This window comes from Carassius carassius, chromosome 11 (genome assembly GCF_963082965.1).
Source record: "Carassius carassius chromosome 11, fCarCar2.1, whole genome shotgun sequence".
Classification (NCBI taxonomy): Eukaryota; Metazoa; Chordata; class Actinopteri; order Cypriniformes; family Cyprinidae; genus Carassius; species Carassius carassius.
The window spans coordinates 16,445,518-16,457,913 of record NC_081765.1 but is presented as its reverse complement, the minus strand read 5'-3'; the positions used below and the strand labels follow the sequence as shown (position 1 = coordinate 16,457,913).

The following is a 12,396-nucleotide window of genomic DNA, read 5'->3' as shown; positions in this document are numbered from 1 at the left end:
TGCTCAGAATCCAAAGACGGTCACAAGCCCCGCACCGCTGGCATCACGAGAATCATGATGTCTGTTCGGTGAAGAACGATTCTTTACAGTGTAAGTGTGACTGAGTGAACAATATAAGAGCGACAGTGTAGTGACTGCTGCATCATTACATATTACAAAACACAGAGGACACACTATACATTCTGTTTCAGCATGAGACATTCAGACTGCTCGTGGACAGCTGTGCCATGGGTTTTACATAAATTAAGGGTATGAAGGCAGAGAAAATCAACTGGTACAAACTGAAGTTACAGCCAATGTTAAATTCAAAGCATCTTTTGCAAAGTTCACAGTCGTTGATGACACAGTGAGTATTTTCATGTCAAATGTCTGACAAGCATACACTTTATTACTAAAGACAACTCGTGATAAACACACTGTCTGCTTCGTCTGCCAACTTCCTTTTCTCTGTTAATCATCATGTTATGACATAAAGATTAAAAATAGACAGGGATGATAAAATGACAATGCATGTTTAAGTACGGTTTCATGTGTGTGTGTTTGAAAGGTAGAGGTGATAAATATAAAAACTTAAAGCTACAGTCCCTCTGGGATGAGAAATTGCTCTTTGCCTTCATTACAGGGCCATGGTATACATCTTCATTTCTCTCAGCTTACAATCTCAAACAGTTCCTTCTCAATTCAATCTTACCTGCTCTTTTCACAAGATACATATGGTTTTATACCAAAGCAGCTTTACATAGAATAATGCCTTGCAACCTTTAATGATTGAGACAAAGGCAAAAATTAAGATGATTAGAATCAGCAAGAAACCTTGGCAGGAACTAAGACTTGGGGGTCATCATCATCTGGCATGCAAAATCTGAAACATCCTGTAAACTCTTTTCATTTACTCCTTTGCTTCATCTTTGTGCATGTGCAAAAAGGCATTATCTTCATATTCTATACTGTTTCAATATGATATATTGAAACCACATTTATTTTTTTCCTAGGGTTAGAGTTACCTCTAAATCAAGAGTGTGAAGACAGAAAAAGCATAAAAAAACAAGGTTGCTTGTAAGTTCTCAGATCAACTGTATAGATGACAGTGAGCTTTGATATTTTAAATGAGCTTCTGCTGCACAAATGGTACACCCCCTTTAAAATGAGCAACATTCATTATCTGCATTTTTCCTCAGTCTCATGAGGAGTTAAGAGGCTAAAGTAAAGAATGTTTTAATGCCAAGGATCCCACTGAGAATGTCACCCTTTCTATGTTTTAAAGGCAGCTATATATCTATAAGGCATGTGAAAAATAGTGTGCAAGATATTATCATTAAAAAATTCATTAATAATGATATAATAATAATATATTGCCATAATTGAAATAATTATAATTAATCTGAATTTTCATTATAATTAAATTTGAATTTTAAAAAGAATCAATGCAGACCATTATTGAATATATTTACTAAAATCAAAGATACATACTAAAAGACGTGTCTGTGAGTTTTTGCCCCTGTGACCCAGTTTCTGTCTCCTGTGGTTTGTTAATTTGATTCCAGGTCTGTCTCTTCCCCATGTGTTCCATGTCCCTTGTCATTCCATACACCTGTGTTTCTCACATTATTGTGCCTGTATAAGTCCATGTCCTTTCTGTTCAGTTTTGTTGGGTCTACCAGTTGCATATATTTTCTAATATATATATATATATATATATATATATATATATATGGAAGCATAAACCTCTGCTCCATGAAAACTTTATCATGAAAATTTTTGTCTTCTAACTAACATTATTAATATAATGGAATAAAAGTTTCCTGTACCAAAACCACCTCAACCACTATTAAAACCCAAAATATTTAAAAACTACAACTCCGTAGTGCCAACTATTCTGACAGCCTACACTTGATCACATTGGCCAGTTTTAGCCTAAACTTGAATTTACCAAAAGTCTTAACTAGTCTAAACTAGCTGCCCATCCTCATGGATGGCAGTTGAAGCTAGCCAGGGCTTTGACTCAACAGCATAAGGTCTGGTCCACATTGCAGCTTATTTAAGCCAACAACGGCCCAGTTAGATAGGAAGAGATTTAACTGAAATGTAATGTGCCAGTTAGGGATCATTTAATTTATCTTAACTTCTATATAGCACAGTAATAGAATGAAATGTAACTGTGAGGAATTACTGCAAACGGTTGTACAGAAAATGTGTAATCAGAGTAATCATTATTCAGTCAGCCAATCAGACTGAACCTTGCCAGACTGAGAAAGTAGTATTTTCCAGTTTTGTGTGTAATATGCACCAGGCAGTTAGTGAACAGACTGTTGGCGGTCTATGTGTGATTAAGACGACTTCTAACCTAAACCAACTGAACATCCGGAAGGCTGCCTGCCTGTCACAGCCAGGAAAAGCATCACCGTGAACTTACTGAAGCCTGCCACAGCCAGGATGAGCGTCACCACAATGGAGATCCAGGACACCCACAAAGCTTTCTTCCTGTAACTCTGAGCTTCATGAGGCTTCAGGCGCATGCTGCTCTCCAAGAGACCTGTCAAAAGAGTAAATAAAACACTGGTCAAAGGCCATACAATTAAATCAAGTGCACTAGGAGAACAGACAACAAGAGCTGATTATTTACTCACAAGACCATTACAGGCATTGAGCCTGAGGTGGGTAGCAATGTTAAAGATTTGTCAGACACAAAGATGAGCAGAAATGAATCTACACTGGCAGAGGGGCATTGACATGTGTTTAATTAGCAGATCAAAATGGTTTCAACAAGATTTAGGTGCCACTAATAAATTATGTTGAGTCACAAAGGATATGACTTTAAAAGCTGTTAGCTAGCAGCCCTAGGAGATATTAAGCTATTGGAAACTCCACCTCAGAGTGAAATAAAAAAGAAACGAAGAGTAAATTAAACATATTAAAATGTATTTGTGACTTTATATATCAAAATAAATTTATATCTTGCCGTTTGACTTTCCACACAATGTACAGTATCATTCAAAAGTTTGTTTTTGTTTTTGACATAGGTATTTTATGCTCACAAAGGTGTTCATTTGATCAAAAATACACAAAAAGTCTAATATCACAAAATATATTACAATTTAAGTTAACTTTTTATATATGCTTTAAAATTTATTTTAGAATGCAAAGCTGAATTTTCAGCATCATTCCTCCAGTCTTCAGTGTCACATGATCCTTCAAAAATCATTCTAATTTGCTGATTTACTGCTAAAGAGACATTACTAATTATCACCAATGTTAAAAACAGTTGTGATTCTTAATATTTTTGTGGAAACCATAACACTTTTTTTTCAGGATTCTTTTATAAAATGGATGTTCAAAAGAACAGCCTTTATTCAAAACAGAAAACCTTTTGTAATATTATAAATGTTTTTACTGTCACTTTTGATCAATTTAATGCATCTTTGCTGAATAAATTGAAAAAAAAATCTAACTGACCCCAACTTTTTTAAACCATTTAATATTTCACTCTGAGGTAGAAACATCCTTGACAGAGGAGACTATATGGGTGTCCCTCAACAGAGTCTTCATCAAGGCATTATTGGAGATAAATTCTACACCACAGGTCACAAATTAAATCCACAAGTGTAATTATGAACAAGACTAGATGAACAGAATCAGCAGAACCTGTTGAGTGTCTATTGTGTAGCATCCAAGCAATGTTCAAATTGTGCTGTGTTTGCCAAAGACGTGAAATTCAAATATGTCTCTGTCATCTGTTTAAAATGAATGGCAGCTATGTCATGGTGACAGTGGGTGGCTGTGTACGTATATCTTCCCCCACGCTCACCAAACTGATCTGTCGGCCTGTGGAAGTCACATGCTGAGGGTTATAATGAGCACAGAGTCAATAGGTGGTCAGTCAGTGTGATTGCAAGAGCTGAAAACAGAGCTGGGGAATGTGGCCACTCACATGATTTATTTCATCGGTCAGGATCGTGAGCATGATTTGCTCTTACACAAATGTAACCCATAAGTTCCAAACTATTTCATTTCTGAACAAAAACACACTCCAGTCAAGCTGAACTTTGTTCATCCAGATCTGTTACAAAAACCTTTACACACAGTGAGTTTGCTCAGTTTGTACTTTTACCATGCAAACTCTAGACTATAGGCACATAAAATGAGCCGAAACTCAACATAAATGTCTTGCCCCCACTCCGTCTGTCTGCTAATCATGTGGAAGCAGGACATCCACATGACCCAGCATTTCTTCCATGCTTAATAGGGTTTGCATGAAAGTGAGAGAAACATTCCTCTTAATGGCTTAAAGAACATAGACTAAAAGATTTGGCTTTTATTTAACTTGTAGGAAAAGCTGTAAGTGGAATTAAGCCACTTTGGCAATAATGATATAACTTAGAAATACAGGATATGTTTCTCTTTAAAAACATATGCATTATTTGGGACAAGGCAGCTGCATGTCCAAATTCAATTAATATATATATAAAAATGCTTTATTTTGTTTAATAATCAACTGCAACTACCCTTTTGTTTTTTTTTCTTTAAAAGTCAAAGACAGCAGTGCCAATTGGCCAGGGTGGCCTGAAGTTTATACTTGCTTGCTTTATGTGCCAAGAATTTACTGAAGGCCGACAATGCCAGTTTTATTCTAAACTATCTGTCCATTATGTTGGCTGACACTGCTGGTTAAGTAACTGCAATTCTTGAGAAAACCGACCTTTGATAAAGTTTGGTCTGTATTGTAGATTTTGTCTAAAAGCCGCTCGCTTAGGAAAAGAGTGTTTAAGCTATGTAAAATATCTAACCACAGACTGTATTATTTTATGTGCCAGTTAGGGTTGGGTTTATCTGAAGTACATTATACCAAAATAGTAGACTATCATGAATTTTCTAAATAAATAAATAATCCAAGCACTCAGAATGTAAACAACAGACTGCTACTTTTAACTAAAACTCCTGTTTCTGCTACATCGTTAATTTGAGTTTAGTCTCATTCTAATACCCCCACAATTTCACCAGTGGAGAACTGAAGGGTCTTATGAATTATTCAGCGGCTCAAACTGATTGCACAAGAGGGTGCTACAGCATACAGCCACACTCAGATCCAGCAGGTGCAGAGAATGCTGCTTCTAGAGCAGAAGTGCTGATATGAGATCAGATGCTTCTCTAAACAGCTCACCTGGAGATTCAGTTTGAGTACTAGCAGACACAGAGTTTCTGGTCTTTTATAGTGGGGGCATAACCATCATAGATGGCCAGATTGTAAACTATAACATCTGTTCCCTCCAAATGGTTAGAGTCTTGTTTTGCAATCATGTGCAGGTTAATAAGAGCTTACGAATGTCTAAGTCGACTGCAATTGAAAAAGATTGTCCAATAATTGCCACATATTCAAATAAAACACACACACACGTTTGTTTTTGTGAAAAGTGGGGACATCCCATAGGCATAATGGTTTTTATACTGTACAAACTGTATATTATATCGCCCTACACCAACCCTACACCTAACCCTAACCCTCAAAGGAAACTTAGTGCATTTTTACTTTCTCAAAAAAACTAATTCTGTATGGTTTATAAGCGTTTTGAAAAATGGGGACATGGGTTATATCCTCATAAGTCACCCTCTCCTTGTAATACCTGTGTCATACCCATGTCATTATACAAAGTTGTGTCCTGATATGTCACAAAAACATGCACACACACACACACACACACACACATAGACACACTATTGCAATGGTAATAGACTGGAGAAAATCGCTCCGAATACACGCAAACAGAGTCAGACTGCTGACAACAACGTTGACTTTATATATTAACAATGTTTATGATAATAACATATAAACAATATGTGATACCTTCGCATAATCACAAAACAATCTTTTTGGGGGTTTTTTTTTCCAAACATGAAACACCGCTCTGTGGTGAAGCAGAATCAATGCGACATACAGAGAGCGACGTAACGAAACTGAATGAAACAAATGAAGCTGCTCCATTGAGACAAAATATTTTATATAATAAACAATATCCATCTATTCATCTAAAATCTAAATGTATTTTGTTAAATTATAGCCTACTCCTAAAAATGTGCAACTCAAAAAAGGCTGTTTAGTCTCTGGTCTGTTTCTTAACTCAAACTGAGTGTTTTGTGCTCACCTGAATTATTAATAGCTTCTAGAGCGCCTGCGTGCGCCACTGAACTGCAACCTTCTCCTGCATTTTAGTCTTATTCTCAACATACCCCAAATAAATTACTTTGAAGAATTCCATTGTGTTTTAAGTGCATTTCTGAAACAACTATAGGAAAAGTACAGCTAGATCTGTTGTATGTTAAAGAGATGAGGTGTGTTTACCTTGGCCCTCAACGCTATCTGTGATTTTCATCTCCTGGTCCCGGTCCACATTGAAAGGATCGTCCTGGCTCCCTCTTTTGGGTAGGTTCGGATCCTGGGCAACGGCGCATTGTCCGTTTCGCACAGCCGACGGGTCCACAATAGTCGGATTGGGAACAGGGCATGGATCAGAAGTGGTACTATCTGTCATGTTTGTTTGCTTTCTTCTTTTCTGAAATCAGATGAAGCCCTCAATATATGATATCTCACGTCGAACCGCGACGCGCAGCCATCCAGTGGCAGCATTAAGGATAGCGGAGCAGAGATGCGGAGATAAACGCAATCTGCCCAGCATCAGCAACGGACCCCCACCCAACTCCACCCTCCCACCAAGAACAACTCCAATCCGAGCGCAAGAACTGCAGCCAACCAAACTGTAATTTGACATGGGGATGAGTCGATAGTGTCGCTTTCTAGTTTCAACATATCTTGACTTTTGCAGATCATCTGATCTTAGGTAGTAGTAGATCCTCGTTACCTTGAGAAACGATCTTGTCAGGTGTCAAAGTCATTTCACAAATAGCTGTCTCCAACCTTCAGTCAGATGACAAATTTAACCCAAAATGGGTTTGGTCGCATATATGAGTAAACCAAAAGAAAGCTGCTTGGTTTTGAAAGTAGTATCTGTGTGAAGGGTCATATCTCTAAACTACTGATAATGGAAAGTGGCCTTTTTTTGCCCGAAATTGAAATTTCATTAAAGTGGCCGCGCTTATTGGCTATTGATTAAACTCCAAAACAATCAAATATAACGAATTAAGCCACGGTACGTTTTCATCCCCTGCTAAAAACCTTTCTGAAATCTTTTTGGCTCATGATCCTGTCCGGGGTTTCCATTTCCTCAAGAAACCCGCTCCGAGAGATCAGCAGCATGGTTCGAGAGATTTTTGGCGTTCCATCATTATCGCACATAACATAACTTGTTATTTCTACAAGTAAACCCATTTCACCAGCTTATTACTTCTTTCTATATAGAGATAAAGCAAACTGAAATTCACGGCTGCGCGCAGGTTTATCTACGCATAGCCTACGAGGGTCGGTCTTACGAAAATTTTTGATTTTATTATTTTTTTGACTAAGAATTGAACCAGCCCAATTAATGATGCCCCTTATGCTCTCTCTCTCTCTCTCTCTCTCTCTCTCTTTCTCAAACGAAAAGAGATGTGCATAGACTAAATAAATTTTAATTAAACCGTTTTCTTAAAAGTAAAATTTTTCTGTTACGTTAACTGATTTATCTCTATTTTTAGTTTACATATTTTAAGATTCCTGCCTGTAGCGCCTGGCGCCCTGCCTGCAGTAACCGCTAGAGGACACTGTTGTGCAGGATGTGAAGTAAATAGAGGCGACAAGGCAGATATTTCCTGAATTCGTTGAAACACCCATCAAAATATTTATTACCAGCAGCGGTCTCTTCTTATACATTTTTAGACCTTATTTTTGCGTTTATTATTTTTTACGAATGGTTTTAACCAAAAGTCTGCCATTGCATAAGTTAAAAATACGTTCTTTTGTTCAGTCAATTCATAAAAAATGTATACGAATTCATGCAGACTAGTCACAAAAAAAGCTAATACTGCTTGGTGTGCCTCTTCTCAGGGGGTTTTCATTGGGCCATTTCAAAAGACAGGACGGGGTTGGAATGTTTGTTTTCTGTTTCACACACTGCTGAACATTAACAACTGCAGGAGGGGTGAACATTACATGTACAAGTCTGTCAAATCTTCGGGGCAACTATTTGAGCTCTTAATGTCAGCAGCATGAAGATTGATATTCATAATCATATTTTACCAAAGGAATGGCCCGACCTGAAACAGGTAGGTTGCTTAAGGTTTGAAAGTTTTCTTTAAATAATGTGTCATCATAGGTACCCCAAGATTACCTGGTTCATATTTGTCAGCATTTTTACATTGTTTCACTTGGACATTGCCTTGCTTCTATAAACAGGCTAGGAAATTGGATTTTGATGTATTTTGGTCATCTGTACATTTGTACTCTTTTCCCCAGCATTTAATATACAGAAAATATCTGCGTGTCCAATTTTAGATTATCAGATGTAGATGTTAACAGCTAAACCAAAAATGCACTTTTCAGTGCTAAAAGTGTTCAACAAGACACTATACTTCAGGTTTACTCTTAAAATGTGTACATCTGTTAAACATTAATGAAAGGGTTTGATCACCAATCCTGACCTTTATTGCTTGCTTATCTGAGCGAGCTGTGGAAGACTCTATCAATCATTTCTTGTGTCTTAGCATGCAAATAAAATAAGTTTGTTTAACATTAAAGTATATAAATGTATTTATTTATATTGCCATAGTAAAAGTGTAATATTATAATGTAAAATTACATCTTAAAATTCACCTTAGCGTTCTCTTTATGTTTCACAGAGATATGGATATGGCGGATTCATTCAGCTCCACCATCACTGCAAAGTAAGTTTAACAATCTAATACACCCTTTACACACCTGATCATTGCTCATGGAGAAAATCAGCTGAGTCTGCAATTTAGTGTGACGATGGTGGAAGAACCCCAGCTGGGCGGAAAGGGTTCTGCATGCTTGGCATTAGATCTACAGTAGCTGGCATGATCTCTCACAAGCTCTTCCAGAGAGAAAGCGTGAGTGTGTGAGAGTATGTTACGACCCCCATGAGGAATGAGCGGGCAGCAGAGACAGATCTGATCCTCCACTCAGAGCAGGAGGATGCTAAAGCACCTGCTAGCCCATTTATACCTGCAGTCCTTTAGAGTAATTGGATTGTTCTGTACTGCGCTTCAGCTGGTGTCTCAGGTGGTTTCTGGTCTACTCAGATGCTCAGCTTATTCTGTTCTTTGGTGCAACAGGAAGAACTCTACAACAGAAACACTCAAACATACACTGCTCATTAAAACATTTTGCTGTGAGTCACTGTAGCAGCCCAGTTTTTTGCATTAATTCTTCGTCAGGCTCCACTGCTTTTCTTTTCAAACCAAATGAGCAAGACTTCTAAGAAAGCACACATTCTTGAGAATATCGTCAGGATACTCAGGAGCTCTTGTGTGTGTGGAAAAAGAGGACAGCAGGCCTTCCCTACACTCCCTGTCTGAGCAGCTGTAGAGCTCCACATGGGGTTTAGCTTCAGTAAAATATCAGACTGAAATGTTCACCTTGAGCACAACGATAGGGCTGCTGCATATATAAACACACCCACACAGACTTCAGCTGTGCCTAATACATAATGTACCGTATAATAAGTAAACAAGAAGATAGACTGAATGACTGCAATAAAGATAATTGTAACAAATATTTTCATCATAATTTACCACTCTGAAATTAAATTCATATTCTCTGAACTGCAGATGAACATTGATTGCTGATGTAAAATGTGCTTGTCATGCTAAAAACTTTGCACCTCCTTTCGATCTAAGGTCCACTCCATCGAGTAACTGTATGTATTTGACCTTGCTCTCCACTGCCACCAAGTGGCTGAAAACACAATTTGTCATGTGGCTGCATTTTTCATTTAAAAAACAAAACAAAACATGGGTTTCTGTGTACCAGGGTGAAGCTAAAATGATGAAGGATGGAAAATTGTTCAGAGTTATTCAGGAGAACTGCTGGGATGCGGAGGCTCGGATCCGGGATATGGACAAACATGGTAAAAACAGTAAATCAGTAGCTATTTCTCAAGGAAAATGTTTTGTGGTTTTGTTTTCAGATACTCATTAATCTAATAAATAAACAAGTTTTACATTTAAAATTCTTATTTAAATTATTTGTATATTATCTGCAGACCAGTTCAATTTTATTTCATTGTTATATATTTATTACAGAGATTTGTTTTCATTTTTCAGGAGTGACAGTACAGGCTCTTTCCACTGTGCCTGTGATGTTCAGTTACTGGGTAAGGTGTAACATGAAAATTAAAATGAGAATTTAAGTGATACACTCTCAGAAATAAAAGGGACAGTTTTACATTGTGGTGGTCAAATGGTTCTAATATATACACTTTAGGGACCTTAAGGTATACTGGTACTAATACCTTACGGTGCTATATATAGACACTCACCACTTTTACTTCTATATTCTTTTTGATGTTCCACTGCATTTCTAAAGGCCAAACCCCATGACACTCTGGACCTGTGTGGGATATTGAATGATGATCTGGCTGCTACAGTGAAGCAATATCCAAAGCGTTTCGTTGGGCTGGGTACTCTGCCCATGCAGGCCCCTGATCTGGCAGTACAGGAGATGAGACGGTGTGTGAATCAGCTCGGATTCCCTGGAGTGCAAATTGGCTCTCATATAAACACATGGGACCTCAATGCTCCAGAGCTATATCCTGTTTATGCTGTAAGTCCATTTGTTTTTAGTAAACCATCCCACAGTCACACTAAAGTATTTGGTCTCTTTGTCAAGTAGTCATTCAGCTTTGTCTTAGTTTGTAAGGCATTTTAAACCAGAAATATTATTATCAATATTTTGCCTCTTACTACAGGCCGCTGAGGAACTCAACTGCTCAATATTTGTGCATCCATGGGACATGCAAACAGATGGTAGAATGGCAAAATACTGGCTGCCCTGGTTAGTTGGTGGGTCTGACTGAGTGTCTTGCATGTGATGTCCAACAGCTTTATATATTTAATTTCAGATTCTGATTAGTAAATTAAAACGCACACACATCTGATTGCATTTTTTTTGCTCTGGAAAATTTGTATAGTACAGTATGTCATAATCTTTGTTTGACTCCACTTTTTGACAGGTATGCCAGCAGAAACTACAATGGCAATTTGTTCCATGATTTTTGGAGGTATTTTTGAAAGATTTCCCAAACTTAAAGTCTGCTTTGCTCATGGAGGTAAAAATATTCATATTATTTTTAGATAATAAATTTAGTATTTTGTGGAGAGCAATACAACTTTAGAGAAAACCTTGAAATATAATTATTTTTTTGAGGGATGTGGGGGGATTTGTCTTGAGGGATGTGGTATCACACTTTGGGTTCTAGGTGGTGCTTTCCCATACACTATCGGCAGAATTGAGCATGGCTTTAAAGTGCGACCTGATCTTTGTGCGACCGACAACCAGATCAACCCACGCAAATACTCAGGATCTTTCTATACCGATTCTCTAGTGCATGATCCACTTTCACTGAAGTTACTCATGGAAGTAATAGGAAAGGTAGTTATTTTAATTTGTATATCAAAAGTATATATAAAGAGCTACCTAAGTGAACTCTAAGTGATGAAATAGCAAATCTAGATGTTTCATGTGCAGGACCTTTCTGTTCTGGTAATAAAAATTGTGCAGCAATGTACATACATCTCTGAGATTTTTCAAATATGTCCTTTTAATTTTTGGTATTGTGATTTTTGCAGGATAAAGTGATGTTAGGCACAGATTACCCATTTCCACTTGGGGAACTGGAGCCAGGTGCACTGATTGAATCCATGGATGAGTTTGATAGTTTGCTAAAGGTAAGATCTATCTATCTATCTGAACACAGGATTTATTTTAAACATCAAATTGCAAATACACTGTGCTCGTCACTTTACAGCTTATCATCATTTTACTCTTTTGTTTAGGATAAACTGCTTGCTGGGAATGCTCTGGAATTTTTAGGACTGTCAAGAAAACAGTTTGAGTGACTGATCACTCAGTGTGTCACAAGTTATCAGAGAACTGGATCATGAGAACTAAACCTTACTTGATTTGTACTTTTTATTATTATCATTATTATTGATTTATATTCAATTAAGGATGACACCCTTCGGTCTATTTGCATTTTATTTTCCGATTCTAATTTTGAATCTTGTGTTAGACAATCAGATCTACAGTTCTCAAAAAAAAAATGTTTTCTGTTTTCTTTCCCATTAAAAAAAGAAAAGGTTTGTTAAATGGTTACAAATAGTTGTTTAAAATAAATTATGGCATTAAAATAATTTGTTAAACCACAAAGAATATGCTATATTTTATTCATACACCTACAAATAAACATCTGCCAGGTGATACAAAAATATGATGTTTGCTTTTAATAATTA

General features: G+C 37.1%; 2 protein-coding genes across 2 annotated transcripts in view; one reads left to right on the top strand and one right to left on the bottom strand.

Moving 5' to 3' along the window:
- Positions 1 to 6,691, bottom strand: part of LOC132152898 (transmembrane protein 163a) — a 28,139-nt gene extending 21,448 nt beyond the window's left edge. The window contains exons 1-2 of the mRNA XM_059561868.1: positions 6,335 to 6,691; positions 2,414 to 2,533 (exon numbers count right to left, since the gene is read on the bottom strand). Coding sequence (XP_059417851.1) covers positions 2,414 to 2,533; positions 6,335 to 6,524 — 310 coding nt within the window. The 5' untranslated portion in view covers positions 6,525 to 6,691. The remainder of the gene's footprint in view (positions 1 to 2,413; positions 2,534 to 6,334) is intronic.
- Positions 6,692 to 8,051: 1,360 nt separating this feature from the next.
- acmsd (aminocarboxymuconate semialdehyde decarboxylase) lies at positions 8,052 to 12,217 on the top strand. Its single transcript, XM_059561864.1, has 10 exons — positions 8,052 to 8,190; positions 8,764 to 8,808; positions 9,917 to 10,013; positions 10,210 to 10,259; positions 10,472 to 10,708; positions 10,854 to 10,947; positions 11,118 to 11,213; positions 11,364 to 11,536; positions 11,734 to 11,832; positions 11,941 to 12,217. The coding sequence occupies exons 1-10, from the start codon at positions 8,134 to 8,136 to the stop codon at positions 12,001 to 12,003; spliced, it is 1,011 nt and encodes a 336-aa protein (XP_059417847.1). The 5' UTR covers positions 8,052 to 8,133; the 3' UTR covers positions 12,004 to 12,217.
- The last annotated feature ends 179 nt before the right edge of the window (positions 12,218 to 12,396 follow it).